Source organism: Pteropus medius, unplaced genomic scaffold (assembly GCF_902729225.1).
Source record: "Pteropus medius unplaced genomic scaffold, Ma_sr-lr_union100, whole genome shotgun sequence".
NCBI lineage: Eukaryota > Metazoa > Chordata > Mammalia > Chiroptera > Pteropodidae > Pteropus > Pteropus medius.
The window spans coordinates 1,650,464-1,669,756 of record NW_024355990.1 but is presented as its reverse complement, the minus strand read 5'-3'; the positions used below and the strand labels follow the sequence as shown (position 1 = coordinate 1,669,756).

General features: G+C 58.3%; 2 protein-coding genes across 3 annotated transcripts in view; both read left to right on the top strand.

The window, feature by feature from the left end:
* Positions 1 to 4,863, top strand: part of RNF213 (ring finger protein 213) — an 89,067-nt gene extending 84,204 nt beyond the window's left edge. The window contains exons 64-68 of the mRNA XM_039859857.1: positions 4 to 81; positions 631 to 825; positions 1,251 to 1,340; positions 1,443 to 1,621; positions 2,869 to 4,863. Coding sequence (XP_039715791.1) covers positions 4 to 81; positions 631 to 825; positions 1,251 to 1,340; positions 1,443 to 1,621; positions 2,869 to 3,022 — 696 coding nt within the window. The 3' untranslated portion in view covers positions 3,023 to 4,863. The remainder of the gene's footprint in view (positions 1 to 3; positions 82 to 630; positions 826 to 1,250; positions 1,341 to 1,442; positions 1,622 to 2,868) is intronic.
* Positions 4,864 to 7,182: 2,319 nt separating this feature from the next.
* ENDOV (endonuclease V) lies at positions 7,183 to 18,553 on the top strand. Of its 2 annotated transcripts, XM_039859937.1 has the most exons (10): positions 7,183 to 7,342; positions 7,666 to 7,837; positions 10,395 to 10,529; positions 10,741 to 10,780; positions 11,699 to 11,811; positions 12,145 to 12,213; positions 12,466 to 12,594; positions 14,536 to 14,610; positions 14,791 to 14,825; positions 15,452 to 18,553. In XM_039859937.1, the coding sequence occupies exons 1-10, from the start codon at positions 7,287 to 7,289 to the stop codon at positions 15,663 to 15,665; spliced, it is 1,038 nt and encodes a 345-aa protein (XP_039715871.1). In that variant the 5' UTR covers positions 7,183 to 7,286; the 3' UTR covers positions 15,666 to 18,553. The 2 variants fall into 2 exon arrangements, with proteins under 2 accessions (XP_039715871.1, XP_039715872.1); XM_039859938.1 differs by lacking the exon at positions 10,395 to 10,529.
* The last annotated feature ends 740 nt before the right edge of the window (positions 18,554 to 19,293 follow it).

Sequence of the window (19,293 nt, the reverse complement as noted above, 5' to 3'; positions counted from 1 at the left end):
AAGGGCATCCCCACGCTGGTGTACAGGCGCGACAGGAACTACGAACACCTCTTCCTGGACATAAGGAACAAGATGCCGCAGGTGAGCGCGGGGACTTTATCCGTTGGCGCCTCTGTCTTATCAGAGCGCTTCTGTCCCCATTCGCCCCGGTCCACGCTCAGGCCCGGCCTTCGCCGGGAGCGCCCCTGAGCTTCGGTGACCTCCCCGAGTCCCTGAGCCCACTGCTCGTCCCAGAGGGTGAGCAGGCAGCCAGTTGGCGCACGTTTGCTCGTGAGCGCACTGAAATCCCGTCGTCAGCCTCTCGGGACTGGGGTCGCGACCATGTGTGCCAGTGCCGGGGGCCCAGAGGGTGGCGGCTTCCTGCTCTTCCGTGTGCCGTGCCGGAGGCTGTGCGCACGTGTGTGCGTGTGCGTCTCCACTTGCATATCCTCACAACGGTGCTTTGAGGATTCGGCAAGTTCCCCTCTGTTCCTGTAACGTATCTGGAATTCTGCTGACGCAGGAGGCTCCAGCGTCCCCTGCTATTGCTGTGCGGGTTTGTCCCATGGCCTCGGCAGAGGAGAAGGCAAACACGCTCGCCAGGTCGTGCTGCGCGACTACCCACGACCCGTCCCGCCTTTGATTTCCTAGGACCCCCTCCCCAACATGGCCATCAGCGCCATCAGTGGGCAGCTGCAGTCCTACACTGACGCCTGTGAAGCTCTGCATGTCACAGAAGTCACTTTGGGGTTCCTGAGCACAGCCGGGGAGGATCCGAACATGGACTTGGCCTTGTACATCCAAGACAAGCTGCGGATGAGTGAGCAGACGGAGCAGGTTCTGAAGGTGGGTCTCGCGTCCAGGCTCTCTCAAGGGAACTGGCCCTGCCCCTCACGTCCCCGCCATTCCTCTCACGAGGAACAGCGCCCGACGGCGTGCCAGTCTGGGCAGCAGAAAGGAGAGGTGCTGAGACCAGCCCATCCCCCAGCCCGCCCACGTGGAAACGACAGCCTGGGGTAAAGACTGGTGCCAGGGGGCGTGCCACAGGGGACTGAGGGCGGCAGCCACCCCAAACGGCTTGGTACTCAGGGGCTCTGAGCTGCTGCCCGAGGCGAGGCCTCTCCAGATGGTTTAAAGATGAGGCTGGGGAAATCGTGGCTGGAACAGAGATGGCCTGCAGGCCGAGGCACACGCAGCGAGCACTGGGCAGGGATGCCGCCCGCGGCCCGCGGCCCGCCCGGCTACCCCTGTGACTTCTCTTCCTCTCCCAGGCCTTACACCGCTGTCAGCTGAGGCACGCCATTGCCCTCTGGCAGCTCCTCTCTGCCCACAAGTCTGAGCAGCTGCTGCGCCTGAGAAAAGTGAGTCCCCCCGGCCCTTCCCCTCCCTGCACACACATGGCTGCGCCGAGGGAGCGGGCTCCGCCCCAGGCTTGGGCTTCATCTGTTCCTATTTCATCGTAGGAGCCATTCGGGGAGATAAATGCCAAGTACAGAGCTGATCTCAGCCCAGAAAATACTAAGCTCCTCAGCAAGTTCCTGAACCAGATCAGCCTGGACGCCTTCCTCCTGGAGCTCCATGAAATGATGATCTTGAAACTAAAGAACCTCCGAACCCAGGGGGATTTCAACCCCAACTGGAGGTAGGACTGGCCAGCCTGGCGGGCCGGGCACACTCGGAAGGTTCTGCCATCTGCCCCATGACCTCCCACAGAGGTGGCAAGTTCTTACCGCGGAATTCGGTTTCTGGCCGTTACCAGTGCCAGGGCACCCGAGGACTGGCTTTTGCGTTTTAATCTCTATTGGATTTTTAAAAATAATTACGAAAGTCACATTCTTGTTATAACGAGTAGAGTTACTATGTCAGAGATGTGCATTTTAAATTTGATAGAAAAAGCTACCCCAGCATGTAATGTGTGAGAACACTGGATATGATTTACATTTTTGCCAATCTAATGGGCCAAAAATGATATCTCGTTTTCACTTATATTTTCGAAACTATTTACTAGTGAGGCTGAGGACGTTTTTCTACTTACGAGCCATATACCTTTTTCTGTATTACCTCTTGACAGCCTTTAGTTATTTGGAGGGGGGGAGTGTTTATCTTTTTCTTAATCTTAAAAGATTAATATTTTATCTGTTATGTTACAGACGCTCTGTGTTTAATTTTCTAACCTGACAGAATTTCCCTGTAAAGCCTCTGTAGGGAAATACGGCTCTAAGGGTCTTCCTTATCCCAAGATTATGAAATAGTGTCCTGTGTTTTCTTCTTGTGCTTCTATAGTGTTATGTTACACATTTGTTTGGTTAGACAATTTATTTTTATGTGTGGTGTGAGGCAGGGATTTAATTTTGCCGGTTTCTAAAGTTCCTTCGCCAGTACACGTCGTAGTTGATATTTTTTTTTCGATTATGCTCCATGGCATATACCTGTGTGTACTGATACCTCTGAATTTTGTAACAAGTCTTGATGATCCTGGACTTTTGGTGTAGGAAAAAAAGACCCCTTTCCTAGAGAATTAACAGCATTTGTTCGCACAAAACACGAAATGGAGTAGAAGCCTTTTTCAGAACAGCAGGCTTTGTCTTTTATATAGCAACTTGCATCACTAGAGTGCTTAAGATCCTCTGCCTGGGCCCTCCCAGGGTTGGCTCTGTTCCTATGGAGCTTGAGCACCGCATGCGGGAGGGCAGGTACGTACCGGAGCCCGCACCCAGGAGTCAGGTCCCCGCTTACCAGCTTGGGCGGTGCTTGATGGTAAGCGGCCCCTCATGCTCCTGCTCTTGATAGAACTTCGGTTCTAGCGCCAGCTTGAAAAGTGGCAGCTGATGGTCTCCTCACGTCACCTGGAAGGCTTTTAAATGCTGTCTCTTGTTCCTTGGTTTTCAGCCTGCGAGACACGCTGGTCAGTTACATGGAAACTAAAGACAGCGATGCTCTTCCGGAGATGGAGTCCCAGTTCCCGGATCAGATACCACTTTCCAACTGTGTCGCTGCGTGGAAACTGGCCGCTCAGCTGAAACGGGACCGACAGATGAGATAGAGTCACCCCTCGGCACCATCTCTGCCAAGGCTCGGCGACGGAAGGCTCTCCCTGCCTCACCCCTGCGTTGGCCCCACCATGGACTGTCGCCTTTGTGGGTGCTTAGAAGGAAAGCCTTTGGCATCGCTCCAGGCTCGGGACAACACATGTGTGCTGACGGCTCTTCGAGAGCCAGGCTCTATCCAGAGGCCCTTGTGTCTATTCCATACTTTCTCACGTTTTGATGAACACTGGTTACTGGGAGGTGAGGACCGAGGCTTACTTGAAATTGCAATAACCCCCCAACCCCCGTACATTCCAAGGAGACTGGAAAAGTCGCCTCTCAGCTTCGCACACAGGAATGCTCGGTCGTGGGCCGCCAGCCTCTTTACGGGACATACCCGGCCACCGGGGCCCTTCTTACTCAAACTACTGCACAAGGACTGGGGTGGGGGCAAGTGAGGTCGCTTTTATTTTTTTTCTAATTTATTCTGCACTTGCTGAAGAGAATTTGGTTTTTTCTTCCTTTCATTTCTTTAAATGCTGAGTACTGAACAAATATTGCCAGGTTTCCAAGAAGGTGAAAAAGTAAAAAAGTGCCAGGTTCTTTTTTGTCTTCTCACAAGTCAGGGCATTCTGTAACAGACCTTGAGGCCAAATTAACAAGCCCTCCCCCAGGCCCAGCCACGAGTCACTGCCACGGCGAAGGTCAGAGCCACAAAGCTCTCACTGTGAAGAGCATTGAGCAAAGCAGCCCAGACAATTCAGAATCTGTTTCCTCATCTAATAAACGAAGGGACTGGACTGATGGCCAAACTCCCTCCCAAACCTGGTTCTCTAAAATCCTAAATGAACGTCATCGATGTACACTTGGGTCACAGGCACAGTCCTGGCGTCTCTGTGCGAGGGTTTTGACTGCCTGGCGTCCTGCCAAATAAACACGTGGTCTCAGTGTGGCCCCCCCAAGTGTGTGGATGTCTGGTCCTCGCTTTAGGTCTCAGCCAAGGCACAAAAACAGACTGAGAGAGAATACAGGACGAGTTAAGCTTCCAGTACAGGAAAAGGAGAGCAGTCGGCCAGCCTTCACGTTGCGCTGCTTTTCTTACTGTAAGTATGGCGTCTCTTTCACAATCCACTTGGGCGCTTAGCGACCTCGGGACCGATTCGTGTTCCCAGGTGGCCTAGCACGCATTACCACGGAGAAACACTTGTTTACAAGTCAGGCGAAAGTCTTTAACCTGCATCCTAAATGAGTGATGACTCGGTCAACTCGAACTGGGGCCCACGGGTGATGAGAGCTCCCCTGGCACCCGTGGACGCCCTCAGCAGCACGGGGAGCTGCCCAAGGCCCCGCACTCTGCATTCTTTGATTTCAGACTGCTCAACGCGGCGGGTACAGTGATGCAGGCCCCGCAGTGACTCATCTGGAACCCCATCAACTTGCACTTAGTACTCTATGCTTGTTCAGTCATTCCAGACTATGCAAAAGCACCCTCGAATTGCCATCTGCATCCAGGATTGCAAACTAATTGCCACTTAATCAGGGCGGAGTGTTGCTTGTTCAACTCTTCAACTTGCACTGGGACTCCTTTGATACCTCAGAGTTGGGATGGAGCTGGCCAGGCCATCAGGTGCCACTGTGGTTCTTCAGTGTACCACAGCTGAGCATTTCCCACACCCCCACTTTTATGAAGGTTTTTACATTAAGATGTTTTGTTTTGTATGCTATGCTTTCAAAGCCTTAACTGTCATTATCTCGCTTATCTTGTTCTATGTACAAAAATACACTAGTAATAAGCAAATGCAGATTTCATTATATTTGTTATAGTCAATTAATAAACTCGAGATTTGCTACTAAATAACACTTCTCTTTGCGGGGAAAACTTCTATGGCAAATAGGCTTTGGGCATGGTTTTGCTGGTTTATGCAAATGCTCGTAGAGGTGTCCATCAAGTAAGACGTACACTCTGGTTAAGAACGTGAGGGTCAACTTTTCCTCTGGACAAAAAATGACGGCACAGCCGAGGACCCACGGGGTTGCACACCGCTCCCCAAAGCTTTAGCCCCTCCTCAGGGGGTGCCCTCCCACTGCCTGCCTAGGGTGACTTCCGCCTAATGACGCGTCACATGCCAGAGCTGGCAGTGGGTGTGCTGTGGGGTGGGGAGGGGTCCGCAGTGAAAGGAAATCCGGACGTGGGAGCGGTAAACGGAAGCTTCCAGCGGCCCACTTGGATTTGGGTGGCGAACACTACTCCAGGGAAAAGCCGCATCTTCTCTTCCAAAAAGAAATGGCTCCTTCCAGGGAGCCTGTGGCCTAGAACCACGGCTGGGTCCTCCTCTCATCTCTGACACGTCGTCACTGACCTCAGCCTCCCTCCTGCTCACTCTCCTGCGGGTCATCTGTAGACATGTCCCTTCGCAGGTCTTTTTGCTTTCGGCGCGGGCAGCAACAGTCACGAGCCAGGTGGTACTTACCTGCAAATCGCCATGGCTGACCGCTAGCTCCTTAAGATCTTGCCGTGCGTGTAAGCTATTTACTTTCCGCTGTGGGCTGCAGGATTTGGTCATTCGTTAATGACAGTCTTAAGCTATCGCTTTTTCTTCTCCCTTCCTCCCCACCCCGACAAGCTATTTCAGTTATTCTCGGGTTCGGGCAATTCCGACCTAAAAACAAACTTCCAGAGGAAAACAATCACTGTGAAGAAAAGGTCAGGGCGAAGGGCCCTGCTAGGTAGGTAAGGCATACTCACGTGGGAAGTCGCTGTACCAGCGGGGCTCGAAGGACAGCAGGCGGGGAGGCGGGAGGCCGGGACCTGACAGCCACCCACCCCAGCCATGATTAGCATCTGTACTGCTCTCTGCATTTTTCCAATCCCTCCTTGGTCACTAATTAAGCATCGTGAATCTGTTTCCCACTGGGAAAGCCAGCGCCAGGAAGGTGCGAATGCTGAGTCACATGGTATTCTGGGACAGGACCGGCTTCGTCCCAGGAGGCAGGAGCACTTCCGGAAGCCGGCTGGGGCAAGGGCAGAGTGAAGGTGGAGGGAAAAGGCCGGGGCTGGAGCACATGCAAGCCGTCCAGCGACGCTGCACATCCCACAGAGACCTGCTGCCAGCCCCGAAGAACTCTCGGGAACGGGACCCAGAGCCTCCGACCACTCTAAATGACAAGGCTGACTCTCAGCGCAGCCCAGACGGACCCCAGAAGAAATCCTGGCTCTTCCGTTTGCCAGCTCCACGGCCGTGGGCAAGCCACGTGATCTCTTTAAGCCTCGATTTCCCCACCTGTAAAGTAACTCTCGCTGCTGCAGTGAAAAATAAGTCTGTGTAGGTAAATAACTGGGCACAGTGCCTGGCACTCGTCCCAATCCCAGTGGAAAACTCAGCCGCGTCCCAAGGCCCTGCGGGTTGTCATACGTTGCCCGAAGCCCCTCGACCTCAAACACACATCCTTGCCCGCTGTGTGTTCCTCCTGAGATCTAAACCAGACGCGTCTTCTCTGAATTTCCCTAGTACAACATGCCCACCGCACCACGGGGCTCTGGATAGGAGTCCGTGTCCCAAAGGCCGGCAGCGCCGCTGGTGGCGGGTGGCGGGTCAGGGATGCTTCCTGAGCGCCAGGATCCGAGCAGTCGAGTCCAAGTCCGCGAGTCCGGCTGGGGGCTGTGTCCCCCCTCCGCAACTTTGGGACCGTCACTGAGACTGAAGTCAAGGAGCCACGTAAGTGGCAGATGCTCGGCGATGGGGTTCGGGACACGCTACCCTAAATTGCGGCACCTTGGCCCACTGAAGAGCAAGCGGAAGGAGTTTGGGGAACCGGCGGAACTGGGGCGGTCACTCCCGATCTTTACGCCGAACCCCGAACCGTGTGCGTGAAGGATGCCGGGAGGGAGACCGGAAACGGAGGGCCCGGCCCCTGCCTAAGCAAACTTTGTCACTTCTTCACCGTGTACCGCGCAGCTCAGTCCTCTCTTCTCAATCCTCCACAAAGTCACTGTCCGTTGGTCTAAAAAGTAACGTTTGCTGCTCTGGTCACTCCCTCGGGTCGTCATTCTCTGGCGAAGGCTTCTGCGGACGGGAGAAATTCGGCGAACGCACTTGCTTTTCTCCTGCTGTCCCCCGAGGGCGGCGGAGGCGGCGAGGCCTCCGGCCACGAGGCGGCGACACCCGGGGAGCGACGCGCCGTGGCGACGAGGGCGGCTCGGCGCCTGCGCGCGGCGGCGCCGGAAGTGACGCAGACGGAAGTGACCCCGCCGGAAAGGGGGGGCCGGTGCCGGTGCCGGACATGGCCCGGGAGGTGGTGCGGCGGCCGCCGGAGGAAACCCTGTCGCTCTGGAAACGGTAACGGGGTCGGCAGATGAGCGCGATCGAGTGGGGAGGTAGCGACACGGCCCCCCGCCGCCCCTGCGGCCCCGCAGCCACCAGTCCTAGGCGCGGGGGCCTCGGCCCGCTTCCGGCGCGCGGGCGAAAGGGTCTGCGGGAGGGGCGGGGTCGGGGTCGGCGGCGCGCGTTTCCGGCGCCGCGTCGCGGGTTTCGGGGAGGCGAGGCGGGAGGCTGGGTCGGAGGAGACGGGGGTTCCCGGGGAGAGTCCCCACCCTCGGGCCTGGACGTGGGCTGGCCGCTGCCGGACGGCGGGGCGCGTCTGGACGTGTGTGTCCCCTCAGGGAGCAAGCCCTGCTGAAGGCGCGCGTCGTGGACCGGGACACGGAGGCGTGGCAGCGGGACCCCGTCTTCTCGGGCCTGCGGAGGGTCGGAGGTTTGGATGTGTCCTTTGTGAAGGGCGACAGCGTCAGCGCCTGCGCCTCCCTCGTGGTGCTCAGCTACCCTGAGCTCGAGGTAACCCGCGGCACGCCGGCCAGCGGCCACCCCGCTCTCCGTGAGGCGGGGCTCGGGGCCAGGGGACAGTGTCCGGTAGGGTTCCATCAATAGACTGGGGAGTCTGAGAAAAACGAAAGGACAGAGAGCAAAAACTAAAGACCCCGTGACTTAGGTCTGAGTGAACTCATGGTCTTTACCACAAGTCGACTGTCATCTGGGGTCCCGTCTCAGACCCGCAGCGACACATCTCAAGTGGCCCAAGCTGGAAACCACTGTCTTCCAGACCCCTCACGCCCAGTCACACACTGGCTCTGCGTTTTTGTTTTTCTGCCTCCTAAATGTCGCTGGAGTCAGTCTCCTTGTCTGCATTCCGGCCGCCTTTTCCCGGGCTGTGCCATGGTCACTCCTCCTGGAGGTGACAGCAGAATCTTCGCTGGGCTCCGGCCTCCAGGATTGCCCTTGGTGGGTCCATCTCCATGTTGCCAGCAGAGTGATTTTCCTAAAAAGCAAGTGCGATCATGTCACCACCTACTTCACTTAAAACACGTCTGTGACGTCACGGTAAATAAAGTTTACACACACTAACAAGGCACAAAGGCCTCTGCTGAACGTGACACTGTAGGCTCGGCTCTCACCATCACCCACTCCCCACTCTGAGGACTTTGGGTCCCTCAGACGCACCATGCTGCATCTGCCTGCCCGACCTTTGCAGTGGCGTTTCATCTCCTGGAACATTCTTCACCTAGCTCTCTTAGGTCCTCCAGTAAGCAGCCCCATCCCCTCCCACACGAGGCTAAGTGCTCCATAACCTCTTTCCTCTGATCGCGGCTAGGTGATTAACCTGTCCGACCCCATCAGAGTGGAAGGAACGGATGTGTTCCTTCGGTATTATCCTAATTACCTAACTTGTCGCCTTGTGACAATAATGAGGCAACCTTGATTGTTGACACAGAGTGAGCGCGCATGAATGTGCCCAGAGGATTCTTTTAAAGTGTTTTAGCTCAGGAAAGCAACAGCTAAAAAAAAAACGGGCCAGAAACCTTGCTGTGGCTTCAATCCCCTCACCCACACCTTCTGCCCCCCCAAGCTGGCTGCTCCATGTGTGGCTCTGAGGGAAGGGAGACAGCACAGGCTCAGTAGCCAGGCCGCGTGGCTTCCTACCTCGGCTCGGCCACTTCAACTTCTCTCCTGGGACCTCCTTTCCTAACTGGGCGGGCGAAGTATAGACAGGGAACTCAATAGTTGTGATCACGAGGGAGATCACGCCCAGAAAGCCGTTGCCAGAACGGGCGACGGCAAGCTCTCCAGGAACATGTTAGCCACCAGGGGTTCTGAGGATGGCACCTCCCTGGCCGCCCAGTTAGCCACCCTCCTCTCTGCCCCAGGCCTTTATCCCGTGCGTGGGCTGTGCCAGTTCTTTTCCCGGCATAGCGAAGTCACTGGCCTGCACGCCACAGTCCTCACTAATCGTCGGAGCTCGAGGCTCATACCACACCGCTTTTGTAACCGCAGCCCCGAGCAAGGGGCCTGCTACTTGGCCGTCGTCACCTTTGGTCACCCTGGGCCGTGGAAGCTTAGACTAGGAAAGGGTCCTGGAAGAGTCGCCCAGCGGCTCCCAAACACCCATCCGGAGTTCCGTGCAGTGAGTGTCCAGGGAATGTTGAGATGCAGACGCCACAGGTGGACCCGGAGGCACAGCGCAGATTGGCGCTTGCCGAGCGCTGGGGCGCAGGACCGCTGGAAGGGACCACTGACGGGTGCAGGGTTTTATTTGGGATCTGGAGAATGGGCGCACATTCTCAGGCCAGTGCGGCTGATGAAAACTCTAGGATGAGGGCTGCTGACCCTGTGCTCTGAGTAGGTCCCTTACCTTTGTGATCGCGTAGCACAGGGCCACCCTCTCCCGTGCTGCGCAGGGACTCCTCGCTCCAGAGGCCCGTGCAGAGCTGCGTGGGGAGGGAGCGGTACGTGGAAAAGCTCGCCGGCTGGGCCCGCCGTTCGGGCCGGTTCCTACCTCCAGGCCTGCGCCCCCACGCCTCCCGGTTCGCACAGGGCCTCTTCACACCCCACTCGCTGGGCTTCCTGACGCCGGCGGCCTCAGCGCGTTCCTTTCGGAAACTCCCCTCCCTAGGGACCCAGTCTCTCTGCAACCCAGAAGTGACTTCGGCCCTTTTCCACGTTGTCTCGAACCGGTTTGCGGAGAACTGGAGCTGCCTTTCTTGTGACGGCCTCTCTGGAGACCTGGCCTTTTCCTCCCAAGGCCTCTTCCAACGTAAGACGGTGCTGTCCTTGTCCCCGTTACACTAAACACGGTGCTGGCGCTTCATCGTCTTTGGGCCTCCGCACAGCCCACCGCGGCTCTGACTTAGAAGGCGGCAGCCCGAGGGGGGCCGGGCACAGGCAAGGTGGCTCCCCGGCCACATTCACAGGGCGATCGCCTCGTCTTTTCTTGTGCCTCCTTCTCAGATAGGTGAGGCAGAGAAGGGGGACAGGGAGCTGGCAGTGAGGACTGGTGGGTGAAGGGCTGCAGCGTGCGGGGAGTGCCCCGCCCAGTGACCTGGCCATCTGGTGACAGGTGCTGTATGAGGACTGCCGCATGGTCAGCCTGACGGCCCCCTACGTGCCCGGCTTCCTAGCCTTCCGAGAGGGACCCTTCCTGGTGGACGCAGTGCGGCGGCTGCAGGAGAAGGAGCCCCACCTGAGTCCCCAGGCAGGTACCTCCCAGGGCCACTGGAGGCCACTCGTGGCAGGGAGAGGCCTCAGGAGCTTCCTGGAGAAGCCGCGCTTTGCCCTGAGGGATGGGAGTGGGCCTGTAAAAAGCTGGCCTCGGCATGGCGGCCCCACCTTCCCTGCTCCAGGATGTCCACGCCGGTGGGCAGTGGGCAGTGCCATGACTGCGACTTTCCCTGTGACTCTTCCAGGTTCTTCTCGTTGATGGGAATGGGGTGCTCCACCCCCGAGGTAATCCTGCTCCCGAGAGACTGGGCCCAGGAGGGCCATGGGAGAGGGGTCCAGGGCGGGCGCTTCCGACAGGCCCTCGCAGGTCGCCTGCACCGTGCTCCAGCCTGGCCTGACAGCACCTCGGGCCTGCTTTCCTTGTCGGGGCCCACCAGGAAAGAACGCCGGCTTCTCTTCACCCCCGTTCCTGCCTGCCCCCATGGCCTCCCCCTAGGCCCTTCGCCCACCTCAGGCGCCATTGTTCAGTCTAGACCAGACCACCACCAGAAGTCATAGGCTGGAGCTGAGCTGGCCTGTCCTGCTCGTGCCCGCCCAAACCAGACGGAAACAGACAGGGGTTCCCATCCCCGTGGGCCTTGGGAAACCTGTGCCCTGACTGCTGGGGCCTTGGCCCAGGGCGGACCCGAGGGAGACGCGCTGCTTCGGAACCCGGGGTCCGGTGGAGGAGCGTTGGGCCTCTCAGCTGCTGCTCTGGGAGCCCTTGGGTCCAGAACTAAAGGGTGGACATGCGCCACCCTGGACACTCGGGACCAGCAGGCCGCCCGGCCCCCAGGCACTGCATTTTGGGGCGGGGGCGTGGACAGAGATCCAGAAGCCAGACAGTGGCCGCAGAGGAGAGAGAAGGCTGAAGGTGCTAGAAAGGAAAGGCGAGATGGGGCGAGGTCCTGCGAGTGTGCTGAGTGGGCGCCTAAGTGCTCAGGGAGAGGCGTCCTCCGCCCAGCCTGACAGCCCCGCGAGGTCAGGGCCACACCCAGGGTCAGGCTGAGCCTGGCAGTCCCGTCGCCCCAGCCCTTGGCCAGTGACAGGCCTCTGTTCACTCGGGGAAACTCGCTGAGGTTCTAGTTTGTCCCCAGTCCCCATGCCATCCCCAGACTGCATGGCTCAGTGTTCCCCACCCCCCTCACTCCTCCATCCCCTTAGGCTTCGGGGTGGCCTGCCACCTCGGTGTCCACACAGACCTGCCCAGCATCGGGGTGGCCAAGAAACTCCTGCAGGTGGACGGGCTGGAGAACAATGCCCTACACAAAGAGAAGGTGAGCGCGGCCCAGACAGTGCCAGCCCGGGTCGGCCCCGGGGACAGGCACCGGAGAGCACCGAGCTCCGGGGTAGCCTTGCCTGTCGATGTTCTCATCCCTGCCCTGGGCCCCCGTGTGTTCCCCGTGGGTGCTGGGCCCTGGACACGGGCTGTGCCCTGGACATGGGGTCCACTCACGGGACGGGTGTGAGCACAGCTGTTGCCGCTCAGCCTCACCTGGGCGCAGCACGTGCACGGAATCGGGCCCGCCTCACCTACAGCTGCTCGCGTGATAAAGACAAACAGGCTCCACCGAGAAGAGATGCTTTTCTGAGCTTTCCCTGTTTCCCAGATACGCCTGCTGCAGGCTGGAGGAGACGCGTTCCCTCTGACGGGAGGCTCCGGGGCCGTCCTGGGCATGGTGAGTCAGCAGGGTGCCGGCGAGCACCGTGGACTTGCGTGCGCCCATGCGCGCGCACCAGACGCCGGCCGAGGCTCCCCCTCTTCCTGCCCCTCTGCCCAGCCTCGGTGTGCCCTGCGCCTTGATTTCCTCTTGTGTCCATGCTCACCCACTCTGTCCCAGGGCAGGCAGCAGGAAGGTGCCCAAGGGTGCTGCAGGTCCCCCAGCCACAGAGGTCGCCCCAGCGCCCCGACCTCACCTTCTTTGTCCCAGGCCCTGAGAAGCCACGACCACAGCACCAAGCCCCTCTACGTCTCGGTGGGCCACAAGATGAGCCTGGAGGCCGCCGTGCGTCTCATCCGCAGCTGCTGCAGGTTTCGGATCCCAGAGCCCGTGCGCCAGGTGGGTGGGCCAGTGCACAGGCTTGCTCGTCCCGTGCCCTTGGCAGGCCATCTGGGGCGCAGGCACGGTGACACGAAGACAAGTCCGCCAGCACCTGCAGGACAGTCTGGTCGGGCTGCACTGGGCCCTACTGGGAGAGGAGGGCACTGGAGGACGCAGGCCTGGGAGCTCGGCCTGGGGCCCTGCCCTGCCCGGGCCCAGGCGTCTGCTGTGCTCCTGCCCGCAGTCCCTCAGCTTCCTGCGTCTGGTACCAGGGCCACTGGGAGAATCAGCTGATGTCAGTGCAGGTGGCCGGTTCCGGGGCCCTGGTTCTGCCTCACAGGTCCCAGGGAGCCTTGTCACCCTGCTGCCCATAGCCACTGCCACCTCCTCTGGGCCTGGGACTTACGCTGGCGGCTGATGTGCAGGCGGCCTCCAGGTGGCAGCAGCAGGCCACGCAGCACAGCTCTCAGCCCCCGCGGAGGGCCAAGGTCTCCAGGGTGGCTTCTGGGGATGGACCCGCTAAGTGTCCACCAGCCTCGGCCTCCCTCTCTCCCCATCCAGGGTTCGGAGGTATGTGGGTTCCCAAGCTTGTGACATGTGTTCTGGCTCCAGGAGGCCTTTCCTTCTCCATTCCCAGCCACCTTGGAGAAAACGCAAGAACTTTTCCCAAGCCCTCAGAGCCAGGGACCAGGGCAGGTCTCTGTCCCCGCGTCTTCTCACCTGGCCTCAGAGCAGACAGTGGCCCCCTCGTCGCCATGGGGGGAGAGCCCGTAAGGTGCCTTGGGCATCTCGGAGGCGAGCAGGGCCTGTGTGTCTAGCCCTGGAGAAAAGACTGCCGAATTCCTGGGCCTACACTCTCAAGAGAGAAATGCCGGTCATCTGTTCCCAGGAGCCCACGGTCCCTGTCACTTCTGGGATTGCGACCCCATCTAGCAGCTCCGGCTGTCTGTTGGTCTGTTTTCTTCTTGGGTCCAGGAGTCTGTCAATACTGTCCTCCTGACTCTGTGTCTAGGGCAGGGTGGAGGACTGGTCAGTGCCTGCTCCCTCTCCATGTTGTCCATAGGTCCCCCACCCCAGGCCACTGAGCGGGCCCCTTGCCCTAAGGCTTGTGCTTCCACCAGTGCCAAGCCTGGGCTCTGCCCTGCCAGGCTGGGTCAGGCCACTGCGGGGGAAGGCAGGCACCGCCTCTCGCTTCCCTCACGGGGTGCCTTCCCACAGAACACCTCACTGCCCACCCCGCCCGCTCGGCTGCTCACCCTGAGGCAGAGGCGGTCTGGGGGAATTAGCTGTCATGTCGTGGAGTCGTGCAGTCAAGTGGGGCTAAGCCCATCTGAGCTGGGATCAGAAGCCGCCTTGAGGCCAGGCACCCCGGATGGGCAGTCATCATATGGGAGAGCCCAGCGGCAAGGTCCGGAGATGTCCCTCCCCTGGGATCCGCCTTGACTCCAGCCCATGGCCCACATTTGTTATCATTGCAGTGACTTTACAGAACTTTTCATAGATATTTCTCTAGAGTAGGGCCACAGCTGACACTACATGGGGAGACAAACAGTGACCCAAAAGTGAGGACAGGTAAGCTGGGCTGAGGAGAGCTGCGAAGAGGGTTTTAGCAGAGGGACCTCTGGCTCATGCGAAACCTACGGGGAAGGACCAGCTGTAAACTGACGAAAGGCGAGTGGCCCCAGCTGAAACCTGGGAGGGACCTAGGACCCCCCCAACTCAGGCTGTTCACGCAGACACTTGGAGGACCTGATGTCACAGGACCTGGACCAGAGGGCCTGGCTTTCCGTCCCCTACACACTCCTGGGACTGTCACCCCTGGTCTCGAAGGCCGGGCCTGCGATGGCCTGAGTCACCTTCTGGGCTTTTTCAGGAGGGAGCGACAGCAGGTGGGGCTCGTTCAGAGGCCAGCTCAGGACCCCAGCCACCACCCCTCACTCGAGCCACCCCTCTCCCCAGGCCGACATCCGCTCCCGAGACTATATCCGCAGGACCCTGGGAGGCCCCGGGCCCCCCCGCACAGGGGCAGGAGAGGTGAGCGCTGGGCTGGGCAGTCGGTTAGGAGTCCTCGGCGATGCCCACCTGGAGTTGTGTCTGGGGACTCGGCCTCCTCTGCCGCAGTGTGCCCTGGGCCAGGCGGGGGACAGTTTATTTGAAGGGACAGGAGGGTCGAGTCAGCCAGATGAGGGCCTGAGCGAACACCATCTCCCCCAGGAACTCCAGGAACCCCCAGAGCCCACCCCCCGCAGGTGAGCTCCACCTGCTTGGGCCACATACTAGTGAGGTGCTGGGGTGAGGCCCACAGGGCTTGGGGGGTCCGAGGGGCCAGCTCGCCTCCTGGCTGGATGACCAACTGTGTCATTCACAAGGTCTGAGCCTCGGTTTCCTCGTCTGTGTGGCAGAGACAGTGATTCCTACTCTCCCGGTTCCTGTGAGAAAAGCCGACATGCGTAGTCAGCACCTGCAGTGACTGGTTATTTAATCCTGACGGTACTGTGCCGTGACAGGCCCTGCGACCCACTCTGCAGATGGGGAAACTGAGGCAGAGCATTGCTGAGTAGCCGACGGTTTCAGTTGGCAGCCTGGGTTCAGAGCCTGGCCTTTGACCCCTAGCCAGGGACTTGGCCCCACCCATTCTCCAGGGGCATTACCTGTGGCCATCAGAGGCCTGGCTAAGCCATTTTGTGAATGGGGGAAGGTGTGGCAGGGCCCCCAGAGCTCTCCTGGGGGTGGGGACTGGCCACCTGCAGCAGGCCGACCTGGCCTGGGCCCTTATAGCCCCTGAGGGTCCAGATCAGTGCAGCCTCCAGGGACCACGTGGTGAGCAAAGGGGACTCCAGGGCTTGATGCTGCTCCTTCTCCATATCCTTACCAGGAGCCAGAAAGCACAGAGGCCAAAGACATACCCCCAGGGAGGCTCAGAAGAGCCCACCCACAGCCGCGGCCCCAGGACACATCCGGAAGCCTCACCTAGGCGCCCAGGAGCAGTAGGACAAGGGCCAGGGCTGGAGCTGGAAACCCTGAAGACTGGCCACCTGCCACCTGCTCCAGCCTCAGAACTGGCACGAACCCCAGGGGCTCCTCTATAGGTATCGGGGCAACCATCCCTGAACAGCACGCTCAGGCTCCAAGGACACAGCGGGCACAGTTCCGATGGACCATGTGGCTGCCCCTCCTCCATGATCACGGTCAAGCGGCCTGGAGCAGCCTCAGCATAAGACGGACCTCGTGCCAAGGAGTGCCAGGCCCAGAACAGTGTGGTGGGAATTGCGGGCTCGTGGGGGCCGGGTGTTTTCGTTTCGTCTGAAGGTGCACTGGTGGCTAGCAGCAGGCAGGCCGTGCATATGTCCACAGCTGCTGCTCCGTCTCTTTTGGGTACATGTGCTGCTGATGGGGATTTTGCTTTCCGTTCATTTTTAAACCAGCAGCCTCACCGAACTGCTTATGCCCAGACCCAGGAGTATCCGAGCTGGCGTTGGCCACTGTTAGGCTGGGTCCCTGGCTGCCCAGCCCGCCTTCCAGGCTGTTGCTGCTGGCGCAGCTGGGCTGGAGTGAGGGAAGACATCTCAGCCCGGAGAGGGCCTGAGGGTAGGGGACACGCAGGGCAGTCCTCACAGGGTCAAAGGCCCAGAGCTCCACCTCCTGTCCTGCCAAAACAGCACCCCCCGCTGCCCGCCTCCTTACCCAGAGGCCTGCTGTGCGAAAAGTTCTGTGTCCCTGTCCTGGCCACTTCTCAGCTCGGGCTCCACCCACAGCCCCAGCCCTCGCCCACCAGCTCTCCCTCCAGCCCCCCATGCTCACTAAGGAGCCTGGAATCTGCTGAAAGGAGGCCTTGTCCCTCACCCTGCCTCCCAAGAACGGGCTGGGCATGGGCTGGACAGCCTGGGACGGAAGCCCGGGAGGCCGGCGCATCTGCCCCTCCTGTGTCTTCATGATGAGAAGGGGGCTCTCCAGGGCCCGGACCCTGGGAGGAGCAGAGGGGACAGTAGGCAAGGCAGACTTGTTTGGGCCAGTGGTGCTGTCCCCCTTCCCCTCGAGCCCCTGCAGCCCCTCTGTGAGGCAGGGCTGGGGCTGCCTCACTCCATGCAGCAGCCCCTATTCAAGGCATGCCAGTTGATGCCAGGTGCAGAGGGCCTGCTGGGCCACCAGGTGCTTACAGGGCTCCACTCAGTGGCCCGCTGTGGGGAGCAGGTTCCGCCGTGGTCCACGGTGCCTGCGAGGGGACTCCCGTAGGCCAGAATGACCGGCTCCCGACCTCCCACCCTGCTCGCGCTGCCTCCCCAGACGCCCCCTGACCCTCTTTCTCACTCCCCCAGTCCTGGGGCTGAGCCCCCAGCTCATCACAGTGGGGCTGCAGGGGGTGCCGCAGGGCCCCCTGCCCGGAGCCCCTCGGGTGCACAAGATGGAGCTATCTCTACCTGCTGCCTCCTGCTGCCTGGCCTTGGCAAAGCCAAGGTGACACCTGTCCTGCCTTATCACACAGCTATGCCCTGTGTGGAGCAGGCAGGGCACAGAGCCTGGCACACACTTCTCGATAAGGGGAGTGACAGCATTCGGAGAAGTGGAGCCCACAGAGGCCAGGGCCGCTGGCCATCCATCTACAAGGCCGTGCCTACTCCATCGATGAGAAGGAGGGAACCAGAAGGTAAAGGGGTCCTCATCTACCAGGACCCCCAGCCCCCAGAATGCAGGCCTGCAAGGGCCGGACCACCTCACAGCCGCCACCCCTGGGCCTACAGCAGCGCCCCGCCAGGACCCACCTCTGATGGATGTTTGGAGGTGACCGTGGCTGCCTACGGGGGCAGGAGTCGGCTTCTGCTAAAAGCCACTGGTTCCTCAGTGACCACGGGGGTCAGGCGGGCCCCACGGGCTACAGGCACGACCATGCAGAGTACATGATCTCTTCTGCGGGGGTCTGCCATCCCCTTGGACCCCTCTCCAGCAAGGAGCAGGCCAGAGCCTGGAGATGAGTTTGCAGACGACTTGCCTGGGTAATTTTTGTTCAGAGATTAAAATTACATAACAAAAGTCACCATTTTAAACAGTTTTTAAGTGTGCGATTAAGTGGTTTTTAGTATATCCAAAATCTTGTGCAGCCATCAGTACTATCTAGTTCCAGAACTTTCCACTGCCTCAGGTAATGAAAGCAAGTCCCCATCACCAGTTGCTCTCCAGCCCCCCACCCCCAGAACCTGGCCTCCACTAATCGGCTTTCCATCTCTGGACTTGCCTGTTCTGGTTACCTCATAGGACCCGAGTCCCACAGCGTGTGACCTTCCTGCCTGGCTGCCCTCCTCAGCACGATGGTTTCAAGGTTTGCTCGTGTTGGTACTTTTTGCGGCCGAATGGTGGTTCACTGTACGGGGAGACCACGTGTTTATCCATTCATCACGTGGATGGACATTTGGGTGGTTTCTCTTTGGGGCTATTATGAATAATTCTGCTATGAACATTGATGTACAAGTTTGTGAGTTTATGTTTCTACCTCTCCTGGGTGTCCGCCTAGGAGCAGACTTTCTGGGTCACGTGGCGACTAACTTGCTGGCGAGCAGCCATGCCATTCTGCACGGCGGCCCCACCGGCAACGCAACGTCGCTGTTTCTCCACGTCCTCACCCACTTTGTTATCGTATCGTCTGTCTGATTCCAGCCAACCCAGTGCTGGTGCCAGGGTATCTCATTCTGGTTTGGTTCGCACTTCCCTGATACCCAGTGATGCTGAGCATCTTTTCACGTGCTTATTGGCCATTTGTTCGTCTTGGGAGAAGTGTCTGCTCAAATTTTTTGTCCTTTTACAAAGGGTATTGTTTATCCTTGGATTATTTGTTGTTGTCGAGCTGTGAGAGCTCTTTACATGTTCTAGACATGAGACCATTTTCAAAAATCAGTTGTATTTCATAATTTATAAATACTCTGGATTGTCTTTCCATTTTCTTGATAATGTCCTTTGATGCATTAAAGTTTTCCAATTCAATGAAGTCCAGTTTATCTACTTTTCATTGGTTGCTTGTGCTTTTGGTGTCATTGAAAAAACCATTGCTTAATCCAAGGTCGCCAAGTTCTCCTGTTTCCTTCTAAGGGTTTTATAGTTTCAGCTCTTACGCTTAGATCTTTGACCCGTTTTCAGTTCATTTTTGTAGGTAGCTTTTTGGGATCCTTTGCAATTCTCTGTGAATATTAGAACCAGCTGATCCATGTCTGCAAAAAAAGGCAGTTGGAAGTTTGGTGTGGATTGCACTGATCAATGTGGGGGAGCATTGCCATCTTAATTTTAAGTCAGTCACTGAACATGAAGTGTCTTTTTGTTTATTTAGATCTTCATTTCATTCAACGACGTTTTGTAGTTTTCAATAGACAAGTCTTGCATTTCCTTCAGTTAAGTTTATCTCTCTGTTTTATTTTAGATGCTATTGTGAATGGAATTGTTTTAATTTCATTTTTGGATTGTTCATTGCCAGTGTATTGAAATACAACCGACTTTTGTATCTTGTATCTGCAACTTCGCTGTACTCATCGACTGTGTGCATGTGTGTGCGCGTGCACGTGCGCGTGCACATGCTTTAGGGTTTTCTGTACATGAGGTCATGTCATCTGTGAATAGAGAGAGTTTTGCTTCTTCCTTTCCAGTCCGGGTGCCTTTTCTTTCTTTTCGTGCCCAGCTGCCCTGAGCAGGTCCTCCAGATCCATGCCGAACAGAGGTGGAGAGAGGAGACATCTT

Coding starts and splice junctions, on each gene's coding strand:
- ENDOV (XM_039859937.1), top strand. CDS start 7,287: ATGGCCCGGGAGGTGGTGCGGCGGCCGCCGGAGGAAACCCTGTCGCTC. Junction 10,781..11,698: donor TGGGGTGCTCCACCCCCGAG/GTAATCCTGCTC, acceptor CCATCCCCTTAG/GCTTCGGGGTGGCCTGCCAC. Junction 14,611..14,790: donor CCCGCACAGGGGCAGGAGAG/GTGAGCGCTGGG, acceptor CATCTCCCCCAG/GAACTCCAGGAACCCCCAGA.